This window comes from Gambusia affinis, linkage group LG08 (assembly GCF_019740435.1).
Source record: "Gambusia affinis linkage group LG08, SWU_Gaff_1.0, whole genome shotgun sequence".
NCBI classification, from domain to species: domain Eukaryota; kingdom Metazoa; phylum Chordata; class Actinopteri; order Cyprinodontiformes; family Poeciliidae; genus Gambusia; species Gambusia affinis.
The window spans coordinates 1,108,147-1,121,365 of record NC_057875.1 but is presented as its reverse complement, the minus strand read 5'-3'; the positions used below and the strand labels follow the sequence as shown (position 1 = coordinate 1,121,365).

The window sequence follows — 13,219 nt, the reverse complement described above, 5'->3', positions numbered from 1 at the left end:
TAACGGACCGGGATGTTTGCTTTCAGGGAGAAGAAGAGTTTAACATCGAGAAAGGGCGCCTGGTGCAAACCCACCGGGTGAAAATCATGGATTATTACGAGAAGAAGGAGAAGCAGATTGAACAACATAAGAAAATGTAAGTTTTTAAGGTTTATGTTCTTTAATCCGGCTCCTGGAGGTCAGAGCGATGTTCTTATCAGGAATCGTCTGTCCTCAGCCAGATGTCCCAACTGAAGAACCAAGCCAGGCTGAAGGTGCTGAAGGCCCGAGACGACATGGTGACGGTCAGATCCTAAAACCTTTTCAGCCTAGCCTTAAACTGCCCCGCAATAACACAACATCTTAATATATGCAGCCTGAAATTAAATTATTATCTTAACTCACTTATTGTTGTGTTCTTTGTTCATCCTAACCAGAAGGTGATGCTGTTCTGTAACACAGCCAATCACCTTTGCAAATATTAAGTCGGGAGCGTTTTCAGTTATTTGCAGATTCTAAAAATGTGAATTCAGTTTTGTCAAACAAATGGAAATCTAAAGAGAAATCCTGTTTTGTGCATTAATAACATTTTAGGGCTGTTTAGAGTAAAATAATTCCACCGATATCTTGAGTTTTTCTTTTGAGTGACCCGGTTTCATCCATTATTACTTCTCAACACCATCGTTGTGTGACCTAACTGTAAGCTTACCTCACAGCACATCTACTGTCGCCTACATGCAGTTTGAGAAAAACTCTACCACACCGATGCAGAAACTGTTTCACACCAAAACCCGGTGCAGAAGCACCTGAGCTACAATATTTGCCGATAAACGGGTCTGAAAACCTCCAGCTTGTGTTTATGTTCAGGATCTGCTGAATGAGGCTCGAAAAAGAATCACCGACATCGTCAAAGACCCGGACAGGTACGCCAAGCTGCTGGAGGGTCTGGTGCTTCAGGTAAGCTGAGAATAATAAGTAATGCTTCACCAAGAACAGTGGAGGGCGACCCAAGATAAAAAAGTTAGCAGCACTAACTTTAAACACTAATCGTAAACATCAGTTCTGCGAAAGCTAAAGACGTCTACAACCTTCAGTCCAGACTGCAAATGCTTCAAGACCGTTAAAAAGGAACTTAATGTTTTATAGCAGAAATTTTGTTATTTTTAAGGAACCACATTTTATTTCAGTTTGTAGATTTTAAAATAAAAAAAAAACAAGACTTTTTCTAAAATAATACTGCTGGTGTTTTTAGTGTAATTCTGTCTTAAAACATCTAAACATCAACACAGATGTTGAACTTTATTCAACTGAACGTTTGCTAAACAGCCAAATAAATGAGGACTTAGAATTTATCCAGGAAGCTAATTTACAGGAAGCTAAGTGTGCTAAACCTTTTTGAAGTTAGCTAAAGCGCTAAGCAAAACGTTAGCTTGGCTATTAGCAGATTAGCGTAAGTGATCCCCCCACTGCCAGAACGTTGTCTAGTTGTTTTGGCAGTTGTTTTTTTTTAATTATTATTATTTCTTCTTTTTAGGGGTTTTACCAGCTGCTGGAGCCTAAAGTCACCATCCGCTGTCGGCAGCAGGATGTAGACATGGTTCAGGTAGTTTAGCTTTTCTGCTTCACCAAAAACCCAAACCGTTCCATGATAACGGTTTGGGTTGGTGAAATAAAGCTGTGTGCTCTGACTCGGCAGGCTGCAGTCAATAAGAACATCACTATCTACAAGGAGACGGTGAAGAGCAACATAACTGTCCGGGTTGACCAGGATCACTTCCTTCCATCAGACATGTAAGATGGTGAAATCATCACAGTTTTAATTTAATTATCTCCTCCTGTAACTCACCTGTTCGGAAACAGATTTGAAACCTGCAGCACATCAGACCAGCGGACCAGAGGCTGCTGCAGATGAGTTTGGTTAAAATAAATCTGTCCTGCGTTTCCACAGCTGCGGCGGCGTTGAAGTCTACAACAGTAATGGAAAGATTAAGGTTTCCAACACCCTGGAGAGCAGACTGGATCTCGTAGCACAGCAGGTTTAATACACGACACAAAGTGCAGAAATTTGGATTACTATGTAAAATCATTGCATGCAGTTCCTGTTATGTGTCTGCAGGGGGCAGCATAACTCCATCAGTAGGAAAAACCTGAAAACTTCAGAACATTTTCAGCCTGTTGCGTTTTGAAGTGTTTGTTCATTTTGGATTCAAACTCAAACCCTGTTTGACCCAAAAGCTGCAAAATGTTTCTAAAATATGTTGAAAATATTCTGAAGCCTGGATGAAGTCCAACAGTTTTGGAAACGTTCACTTTAGAAACGTCAATGAGTCCATATGATGGAATATTAACCAGGCTAAGAAATAAATTTTTAAATTATAAGAATACTGTCACAATAATACCAGGAAAAACTCATAGTAGAATAAAGTAGCAATTAAATGACAGCAAAGTCGTGATATTACTGGAGTAATCCTAATGAAACGAGAATAAAATTGTAATAATGCGAGAATAAAGTCAAGGATCAGAAGAAAATCAGAATTTTGGGAGAATATTGTAGTAATTTCATGCAAACTCCTACACAAAAATAATAAAAAGAAAGAGAAATGTTGAGCATCTTGTGAAGTTATATTTTGGTACTTTAACATTAAATTATTAGCTGCAGGATTTTGAAACGATTTCTCTGTTTTGAAGAAAGAACCACAGACTTGCTGAGTTAATCAGACCTTAATTAATCTACCAGCGGTTTTTTTCTCAAAACAACATTTTTACTTGTAATTTTACAATTTTTTTTCTGATCTTTATTAACATTATGACTTTGTTCCTGTAATAGTTTGTTTTCTCAGTCTGAACCTGATTCTCTGTGTTTAGTGTCTGTTTGGTGTTAATGTTTTGCACAGATTGTTGGTTAGATGCAGTTTCTGAAGCACACAGAGAAACTGAAGTGTTTCCTCTGGTTTCTGACTCTCCGCCGTGGGAAACGGCGACACCCTCTCCTTCCAGATGATGCCTGAAATCAGAGAGATCTTATTCGGCTCCAACCCCAACCGCAGATTCTTGGATTAATTTGAGGAGAACATCGCTGCAAACGTCAAGGTGACCCCTGACCTTTCTCGCAGGAGAGCAATAAAGTTTTCATAAACTCTGATCAGTGTTTTCTGGAAACGTCTGGACTTGAACGTAACCCAGCAGTAGCTCTTATTCCCTCCTTTCCTCACACAGAGAGAGGTGCACACACGTGATGCATAAACTGAAATCTGCTGCCGAAAATGTTGGAAAACAATTTTATGTTAATTTGATGTTTAACAGTCAAAAGAAATAAATTGGAGGCAGTTTAACATGTTGGAGATCTCTTTATTTACAGTGTGTAAACAGTTTTCTTCAGCTACTTTCTCTCTACAAAACAGATATTATACTATTATATTATACTGTCTGGTATTAAAATGTAAAAACAAAACGGCCTCTTGGCGCCACCTGGTGGCTTTAAGTATTGGCAGTTGGTAAGACGAGGCGCCTTACTACCCTGCTTCTAGTATTTAAAACTGTCCTGTCTAAATTTGAAATCTAGCAAAATATTACCATTTCCAGCTAATGGGGTAGTTTTAAAGTGGGGTTTTGTTGAGATGTTACAAGCAGTCAGTATCTTCACTAAATTCAGGTTAAGTCATGTTTGCATTACAGTAAAAACCAGGTATTTATGTAAAAAGACACTTAATCTGTGTAAACTGTTTTCTGTCTGTTAGGATTAACAAAATGACATTTTATTTGTTAAATGACAGAAAAAGGAGACATATTTTTAATATTTATCATCCAATTTTTTGCTGATTATACTTGTTTGAGCAGGAGAACCTTCAGGCACCAGGAAGTTGGACCAACAATGAACCAGATATGTGGAAACAGGTTTTTTTTCTGACATTTTTCCTGATTTCTTTTGATGTCTAACTAGGAAGTAGAGCGTTTGAGGTGCTGCCTTAAAATGCTTCCTCTGGTTTTCCTCCATTTAAACTGAAATGTTGAGAATTGACCTTTCGGATCTTTATCTATACAGAGCCAGTTTTTTTGTTTAGTGCTTTCGCTAACTTTGAAAAGATTTTACGTACTTGGTGTCACTTAACCCTCCTGTTATGTTTGTTTCTGAGGTACAGCAAAAATGTTCCTGGGTCAATTTGACCCGGAACATGTCAGGAGAGTTAAATCAACTTTTCTTGATAAAATACTTGGTTGTTTGTAAACTTGCAGTTATGTGAAGTTTGGTTATTGATGCTATGCTGTCGGTCAGACTTCTGCTAATTCTGAACTAATTTTTCTGGATAAATTTTAAATTTATTTGGTAATTTTGTAAACTTTCATGTTTATATTCATGCTCTTATTTTGAAGTGGATGACGACAGCAGCTGTTTCCATTCCAAATTAAACAGCTTTATTTGTAAAGTAATTGATTTTATCTCCTTATTCTGACATTTAGCAAAAATAATGTTTGTAATACTAACTGACCTGAAACAAAAAAAAGATTCATATTTAATGTTGGTGAGAAAAAAAAAAGTTTGAATTGTTTTACTAATGTTTGGCACCAGTTGTCTAGCTGAAGGTTTGGAGAACTGCCCGGATGTTGGAAACGTTTCATCACGGCATAAATTACCTGCGACTCCACAGATGAGCTTTTAGCTTCAAAGTCCTGAGGTTAGATACTGACTTGCTTTGTCTTCTGTTCCCACTTTAAAAACAAAATCCTTTGACATGTTATAAGATGTAAAGTTTAAAACTAACAGGATCAATAAGGCGTTGATTGCATTGTCCTTTGTTGTTGGGCGCACATTATTTGAAGCAACCATAAATAAGGAGGGAAATTTATCTTTATTATTATTTAAATTGAAAGTGAAAACCCTGGAAGGCGGCGTGTTGTCCTGCAGTCTAACCTTTTAGCAGGAAGTGAGCTGTGTTGTACGCTGAAATGTACGCTATCACAGGGATTAAAGGAATTACCATCAGATTAACAAATGACCTTATGGAGATTGGCTCCCAGTGCAGCAGAAGACCAGATTACAACTGTGACCTACAGGAAGGAGTGGGAGGGACGCGTAACGGAGCTGCTGCTTTAAGCATCAGGTGGTTTCAGATAAACGGGTCACTTCCTGAAATTCAAACGCTCACACTGTCAGGCAATTTAGTTTAGCAGCTGTAAAATATCCAGCAGTTCTTTCTTTACAGCCAGCTCAGGTGAAGGGAACACCTGGACTCGGGTTAGTTACTCCGGACCTTGTTTACCCATCAGAACCTCGCTGCCAGGTGGTGAAACCAGAGAAACTCCATTTTTCTGGAGAATGAAGCTGGGATTCTCCTTCACCGCCGCCAGTCGCTGTTACCCCAGCAAACCCAGAACCGCCTCCCCGACCCCGAGGAAGTAGACGCCCTGCGCGATGCCGAAGAGGGGAGCGATGACTAGAGCCCGGCATGCTGCGCCCTTCAGGAACGCCGACGGTCCTTCCCGCCTCATGATGCGTCTGGAAGATTCAGAGAGAGGACGACTTAAAGCTGCAGTGTGTAACTTATGAGAATATAGATTTTTATTACGTATTTGTTGAAACTGTCACTTCAGTGTTAAGAGAGATGCAGGAAGGAGTCGTGAGGCTCTTTGCTCTGCAGTCTTACCTTGTGCAATCAACGATTCCTCTGTAGGAATCTTCCCCTTCGCCTTTTTGCAGGGTCTGCAGACGAGTCTTTATCACTGGGAACATTTAAAGGAAAAATCTCTGTTTTATACTGTGTACAGTATAAAAATGTACAGATGTATAAATTGATCTTCATTGATGCTCTGCATCCAGTCTGACTGAGCGTGACCTGTTTTCCAAAGAAAAATGGACAAAATGTCTAAAAATGCAAAGCCTGTAAACAGATACACAAAATGAAACTTGATTACAATTTTGAATCAAGTTAATTAATATCCATTTGGGATCAATAAAGTATTTTTAATTTTGAATTGAAGGGTTTGTAATTAATCAGAATTAACATTTTCAAATCTAAACATAGAAAAAATAAGCAGCATTTTTAACCAAAAACACGTTTTTACTGCTAAATTATTGAATAAATAGCTAAATGAGCTCAACAACAAAGATATTTCCAGTTTTTAATCTGGTCTTCAGGTTCTTCAACCATCAGATTGGAGCAAAGTGTTTCCCAGGGTTTCAGGAAGCCCTGATCATTCATGGACATTAGCTTTAACTGCTGCATGTTTAGCACCGAGATGCTATTTTAGGTTTGAGCAGCTTTGCTGATCGGCTGACTCATTGATCACAACAATAATGTTTCCTATCAGATCAGTTCAGAACCAGAAATGAACCCCAGTGGTCCAGCAGAAGCAGCTTCGTTGTTCATCGCTGTTGGCGGATTTAGCTGGTGCGTCAGATTTACGGACGTACCAGAAACTCTCAAATATAAGAGTTCCAGTCTGAACCTTCTTATGTAAAGAAATGCCATTAATATAATATATGTAATTAATTACATAGGCAAGTAATTAATGTACTTAATTAATTTAAATTTACAAGTTTGACTCGAGGGACGGAGACTCTGTACTTTGCAGATTTTCATTTATAACATAATTTTCCTTTCACTTTCTATCATGTGCTTTTTCACACCTGGTTTGTGATAAAATCCTATTAAAACACATTAAAGCTTAAAGTTGTAATGCTCTATATGTGTCCATGTGGCATACTGATCAGCTGAAGCGTAACGTTGCTCACCGTCCAGCGGCGTGACGGCCACTGCTGCCACCGAGCCGGCGGAGCAGCCGGCCACGAAGGACTGCCAGAACGGCGCCTGGGCCTGAACGTCCGCCTGGCCGCCTGCGCCCTCCCGGCCCAGAGCGTTCAGGTTGGCAAACAGAGGGAAGTAGATCATAGAGAAAGGTACATCCCTGCAGAGAAACATGAGAAAAGTTGGAAATAAAAGATGGAGTGATGAGAGATGCAAGCAGACAGCTGCAGGACTCCATTGATCTGTGATGATTGGCTGATCGAATATTCCAGTCAGAGTTAGAGAGTCAGAAACTGGATCAGTAACAACAGAGTATGATGCTCAGAGAATAACAGTTTGGAAAAAATACAATGAGAAATATTATTTATTACATTATTTGAGAGTAATTCACAGCTTCTTTATTTTGTGTTTTTTTAAACATGTTTTAATTCAAAAGTCTAATAATGACACTGCCATAAATTATTTTATTTTGCATAAAAACAGAACATTTAACATAATGAAGAGCCTGTTGCTTAATTTCTGACTGACATTTTAGATGTGTGTTCTGTGTTGCTTTCATGTATTTAAAGATAATCTTTTGAATTTACAAAATAAATGCATAACCATTTCTAAATTAGAAATCTCACAGTCACGACCCCTCTCCAGTCCCTCTGCGACCCCTGATGTGCTGCGACCCCCATGTTGAAGACCTCTGATTTAGAAGATTATTCTAAACCTAAATCTGCAGGGATATGAATAGATTTGCACAAACCTGTAAATGTAAGCTTTACTTTAAAAGAACAGATTTACAGATTTTTACTGTTTTTTGAAGCAACAGCAGCAGAAATCTGTGAGGGTGTGAAAACTTTTCCTCAGCGTGTCGTTGCAGGTGTTTTCTCTGACCTCATCAAGGTCGCGCCGGCGCCCCGGTAGAGGCCGGCCAGGCCCCGGGTCTTCAGCAGGTCCGCCGTGATGCCGGTCGCCGAGGGCCGCACCGCCGGGGCCGCCAGCGACGGCGCCGGACCGGGAGCCGCCGCCTGGGTCGGAGCCGCCACGGGTCGCTGTGCGGCTGGAAACAGAAAGAAACATCCGAGTCAGGAAGCAGAGACTCCTGGGCTCCGATTCCTCCGATTCTGGGAAAATCCTGAAAGCCTGACCCAGCCGTCCTGCGTCCTGCAGCTGGATCTTGAGCATCTCCATGGGAGTGGTGACGACCACCTGGCAGGTCCCTGCCCCGCACCCCGCCAGGACCTCCCCCCACAGGGGCAAATGTCTGGGGCAAAGCAGTGGGTTACCACATTACCAGTTAGTCACTTAGACTGGTACAAAAACTGAAGCTTTAAGTATGAAAGTCCATTTCTGCCTTGAAGGGGAAAAAAAGACCATCAGGAAGTCATAATTATGAGTTTTAAAGTCAAAACTCCAAGAATAAAATTTATATATGAGAATAAAAGTCACAATTCAGTTTTAAAGTTCTAATTACAAGAAAAAAAGTCCTTCTTATGAGTTTTATTCTAGTAATTATGACTTCCTTTTATTTGTCTTTCATGGTGGAATTGAGTTTCCACAGAAATAATTAATACATAATTAAAACATTTAGAAATGAGCAGGTCCTGCTAACTGATCCAATTAACGTTTCAGTGTTGATGCATCAAATGACGAGGAGAAGATAAATTACCCGTCCTTTGAAAGTTTTTGTCTGAAGACGTCGTTGGCGGCCAGTTTGATGGCTTTTTCTGGCGTAACTAGCGTGAGGTTTACGGCTGCTCCTGGAAACAACAAACAGGCTAATGTTTGTCTCCACAAATAGAAACAGGCCTAAAAAGCAGCTTAGGGGGTCACCACAGAGCACAGATGGTTCACCGGTTACCACCGTAGAAAGATTGAAGCTCTGCAAGACAACAACATCGTAGTTTTGTGGATTAGATACCTCGGTAGCATCCGAAATAACCCTCGGCTCGCACCGTCTTTGCCAAACAGTCAAACCTTTAGAACAACAAAAAACAGCCATTAAATTTCTCAACACTTTATGTTTACAACATATTCTGCAAAGTGAATTAGCAGTCTTATTCCTTCATAAATACTGATATATTTGGGTTTATGGGAAACTTTCAAGCAATCCTTTCTGTTTTATAGGGAAGAAGTTGAGAAAATGGTGACTAACTGTTGTGGGGAAGATATTTTCCATGTATGAGTCACAGGAAACCCACAGGCTGCTGAGCACAAACAGGACGGCCACGCCCGGTCAGCAGATGTGTGGTGGTCGCTGCCTCTGCTTTTCTGTCTCTCTACTCATCTTTACCTCTGATAATATGAGCCAATATGAAATAATCTGAGCTTAATATCATCATAAAAACACAGATTTGAGCGAGTTTAGAGTAGCTTCCCTTTGAAACTTCAACACAAACCTCAGAGATTTCCAAATGTTTTGTCAGCTGAGCCACAATTCTCAACTCAAAATATCATTTTTCAAAAGTGCAATCATCAAAAAATATTGTGATTTTTTACCTACTCAACAATAAAACAAGCATGAACTGTTTGATTAAGCAAATATAATTTTGTTTTTTTGTTTTTTCAGAAACAGGATTGTAGCTTCAAATAGTTTTTGGATTGTTTTAAATGAAGGACATCCAGCCTCTTACTTTGGTCCAAACTGAAGAAAACTGAATGAATTTGTTTCATTCGTTCTTTTGGATTTGGGTCAGTCTTCATTTAAAAACACCTCCTGTATTTGGCCAGGTTTTAATATAAGCAGATTTGAGTTCATACTTTAGAGTATAAGTCAATAAGTAGATGTGACTCCAGTTACCATGACAACAAAACAAAACCAGGAAGTTTGGGAAAAATTACACGTTTTTGTAAATAGGTTTAAATGTAAAAATCCTAGTTTTGTCCTAATTTGTCTGTTGGTTTGCTGCCAAAGCAAATTCCTGAATGTGATCATGTGTTGGGAAGAAACTGACCTCCACCGGCTTCAACCGCTGGTTTGCACATTCTTCAGATTCAGAATCAAATCAGTTCAGATGTTTGAAAAATAAATTTGTTGGAAATAAAACCAGAAATGTGTTTATGAACACAGAGTTATTACAGAAGAAGGAACATCTCAAGCTCAGTAAGACTGGATGGAGAGCGTCTTACTGCTCTCCATCCAGTAAAAGAATTTTCAAGTGTTTCCACAGATTCTCATTTGGATATACGCTTGGACTTTAACTAGGCCATTTTAACCCATAAATCTGCTTTGGTTCACACCGTCCCATAAAGTCTGTGGCTGTTTGTTCAGGCTGGTCGTCCTAAACCCGAGTCTCCATTTAGCTTTAGCTGCTAAATCCTTAACTTCAAACTAAGCTACATATTTAGCTTAATGATTGAATATTCAGTTTTATATCTTACCATTTATAAATAAGTGAATTAATCATATGGTGAAAATATGACTTTGACAAATTCATCCCTATTTTTATTGCTATTATGATGAGTTAAGTGACCTAAATCATCAGTGTTCATTTTTGACTGGATAGCTTTACAAACACCACTACTAGAAGTACAAAAATGTTTCTTTTTTTTGGGGGGCGTGCTCCAGTGGCGTACAGGTTAGCGCACCCCAAGCTTGGAGGCCCCCAGTCCTCGACGCGGCCGTCGCAGGTTCGATTCCCGGACCCGACAACATTTGCCGCATGTCTTCCCCCCTTCCTGTCAGCCTACTGTGAAAAAAGAGACACTAGAGCCACAAAAAGGACCCCCTGGTGGGGGAAAAAAAAAAAAGTTTCTTTTTTAAACTAAAAATGCCGAAGTTATATTCTGATTTTTTTTTTCCTGCTTCACAATAAACTAGACAAAAACTAAACTTAGCGTAAAATACTTAAAAAAATTGATAAATCACTGGAAATTCAAAACTTACAAAGTATTTTGCATGTTTGCCTCTTTACCAGAAAGGCATCCACATTGATCATTAATTTAAGCTTGATGGTAAACTTACATAAGTGTCTGGCATCATTTTGAGGAGATGTAGCTCAGATATTGTTAATGTTTGGAGGAAGAGAGATCTGTTTTAACACCAGGAGTTGTGTTAAATGAATGACTAAATCATCCCGTTGGATAAAAGCAGGCAACCCATCTCCGTCTGTTTGGCCAGATCAGTTACAGAAGCAGATTACGGCTGCGGAGGAAATCCCACTCACATTCCCTTGTAGACCTGGACGCCCTGCTGGTTCTGTAGGCGGGTCTTCGCCAGGTCAATAGGAAACACACATGTGACACCAACCAGGCCTGCCACGCCCCCATTAATCAGCTTAGCAGGGAGACTGAAAGGGATCAACCACACACACCCACACACACACACACCCACACACACACACACACAGATGCAGAAATGAAATAAAAACTTGGACTGCACCATAAAAAGTATAAACATTAAGATTGGTCACGCTGCCAGTTCCAGGGGCAGATTTTAACTTTTTCTCTTCACTCTTTGTTTCATCTCCCTCAGTTGAACATAAATACATTTGGTATCCATGGAAACGACAGGAGCTGATAAAAACCTTTTGAGCATTTGAGTTGAGCAGGAAGCATTTATGGGTTGCCGGACAGACATCAGTAACTTTCATCAAAAGACATCGTGTGGAGCTCCAGTAGTGCCAAAAAAGTTCATATTTTGTTGGTTCTAATTTTTTTTTCAGGAAAATTTGCCAAAATTTGTTGTAATTTTTCTCCTTTTATTTTTTACTTTGGATTCTTAAAAATACACTTGAATTGGAGTCAGATATAATAGTTTTTAGTGTTATTTTATAATTGGATAAAAAATAACTGTGGATATTTAATAAAAAAATAAAAACAAATTTAAACATGTAAAAAGAAGTTCATTTCTTTGCTGTAATAAATCACAACACAAGAAATTTCCTGCCAACAGCCGTCACTATCTGCAATAATTGTTTGAATAATTCGAATTAATATGGTAATTTAATATGCTTTGGGGTCAATAAAATATTTTTGAATTTGAATTAAGTTTGATAAGAAAATCACATGAATCCCCCAGTTTTGTTGGATAAAAAGGCCAAAACTTTTCTTTCTACTACGTCTGTAAATTTGCTTCAGTTTAGCGCAGCTGCATCAGTGTTTGCACAGATATGGTTTGTTTGTACCCTTTTTATGGAATTTCTAAAAGGGTTACATACTGTACAATGCAAAAAATCCAAATGATTTAATATTTCTTTGAAACTATAGCAGCTGCTGTGATGTTTACACTTCTGTTGGAGTGTTTACTTTATTTTGGTACTAAGATTGTTGAGAAAAAATAAACTATATTTTGATATATTGCCACAGAAATCACTGTGGGACTTTGTCCTACGGTGAGTAAAGCAGACAGCTTCTTACCTGACCTTCTTGTCTCCCATGTTGGTTTCGGGGCTCGTTGCCCAGCTCCAACGCTTCTCCTGTCGTCCTCCAGGTGTTTCTTCAGCTCTCACCTTCTATAATCCCGTCCCAGATGATTTATTCAGCTGAGAAAACCAGTCTGGGTGGACGCCCTCCTTTATGCTGCTCCACAGCTGGATGCTGAATTTGGTTTGAGCTGCAGAAAAGCTGGCCACCACTTCAGACCTCCCTCTCTCTGTCTGGGCGTACAAAACACAATCAGTCACATGGATTACATAAAACACACTTATTGTTCTGCAAAGCCCTGCCGTTAATTACCTGCAGTATGTACCGTCAGGTTTTTATGCTTTCTGAAACTCATTCATACGACTTCAGTTGCAAATCCTGTCAAACTTTAGTATCTTTAGTTTCTGTAATCTGTCAGCTGGGAAGGATTTCGTCCAACAAGGAGGGCAGAGCTGCGTTGGAAGGTGTATCACTGTCATTTAACTGTACTTTCTAAAACAAATAACTGAACAGGACATGTAAATAAAGGTTTAAACAAACAATCTGACACGTTTTGTTAGTTTTTAAGACTTTTTTGAGAAATGTGTGGCGGACAATAAGCATCTGCTCCTGCTTTCTTAGCTTCATCTTTTTCTCTGATTTCTATTTTCCCTCCACTCTCATTAATCTCTCTCTCTTAATCCTTCCACCTCCATTCTGTCTATTTTTACCGCCGTAAACCTTCGCTCTATCCTTTAGTAACACAAGCATCACCTCCTAACGCCTCCACCGCCTCCTCTTTCAGGAACTTTACTTCATTGTTCTCTGCTGAACTCAGTCTTTTCCAGTGGAGCCTTTAACTGAGCCTCTTTCAGTGAAACTTTCCTTTCACACACACAGTAGTGACTCTGCCAAAACACAGACAAGGGTGCCTCAACCAAGCCAACATCCAGCTCCCACAAAAAACTTCACTAGAGAATCCTAAACGCACAGCAGTGAGACAACGTTCAGGGAAAAACTCTTACCTTTCCTCTGTCAGTTCATCAGGATGAAGATGTCCGCTTTCTTTTCAGCTCAGCAACTGGTAGTCAGGCGAGAGCGATGTGAGAAAGCCAGCCGCCACTCAGAGGCCGCTGCACAAACACCAGCATTGTCCTGCAGCTGAA

The 13,219-nt window shown here is 39.6% G+C and overlaps 2 protein-coding genes across 5 annotated transcripts in view; one reads left to right on the top strand and one right to left on the bottom strand.

The window, feature by feature from the left end:
• atp6v1e1a (ATPase H+ transporting V1 subunit E1a) overlaps window positions 1-5,363 on the top strand; it is an 8,674-nt gene extending 3,311 nt beyond the window's left edge. For 2 of the 3 annotated variants that reach the window (XM_044123906.1, XM_044123908.1), the window contains 7 exons: window positions 27-136; window positions 218-284; window positions 847-936; window positions 1,514-1,582; window positions 1,676-1,770; window positions 1,928-2,015; window positions 2,977-3,311. In XM_044123906.1, the coding sequence (XP_043979841.1) occupies window positions 27-136; window positions 218-284; window positions 847-936; window positions 1,514-1,582; window positions 1,676-1,770; window positions 1,928-2,015; window positions 2,977-3,039 (582 nt within the window). In that variant the 3' untranslated portion in view covers window positions 3,040-3,311. Of the gene's footprint in view, window positions 1-26; window positions 137-217; window positions 285-846; window positions 937-1,513; window positions 1,583-1,675; window positions 1,771-1,927; window positions 2,016-2,976; window positions 3,312-5,244 lie in introns of those variants that run through there. The other variant, XM_044123907.1, reaches the window with a different exon arrangement.
• On the bottom strand, window positions 3,307-13,219 carry slc25a18 (solute carrier family 25 member 18). Of its 2 annotated transcripts, none has more exons than XM_044123905.1 (10): window positions 13,079-13,219; window positions 12,069-12,307; window positions 10,877-10,999; window positions 8,632-8,687; window positions 8,380-8,470; window positions 7,859-7,974; window positions 7,605-7,770; window positions 6,710-6,882; window positions 5,622-5,697; window positions 3,307-5,473 (listed from the first exon to the last, which is right to left on the bottom strand). In XM_044123905.1, exons 2-10 carry the CDS (start codon window positions 12,086-12,088, stop codon window positions 5,332-5,334), a joined length of 963 nt encoding a protein of 320 aa, XP_043979840.1. In that variant the 5' UTR covers window positions 12,089-12,307; window positions 13,079-13,219; the 3' UTR covers window positions 3,307-5,331. The 2 variants fall into 2 exon arrangements, with proteins under 2 accessions (XP_043979840.1, XP_043979839.1); XM_044123904.1 differs by having other exon boundaries at window positions 12,069-12,303; window positions 13,079-13,200.

Bases quoted from the DNA above. Each gene is read 5' to 3' on its own strand.
- slc25a18 (XM_044123905.1), bottom strand. From the start codon at position 12,088: ATGGGAGACAAGAAGGTCAG. The intron at 7,975-8,379 runs GTAATTTATCTT...GCTTTGCCCCAG, and splicing joins CAAAAACTTTCAAAGGACGG to ACATTTGCCCCTGTGGGGGG. The intron at 5,474-5,621 runs GTAAGACTGCAG...TGAATCTTCCAG, and splicing joins GGAATCGTTGATTGCACAAG to ACGCATCATGAGGCGGGAAG.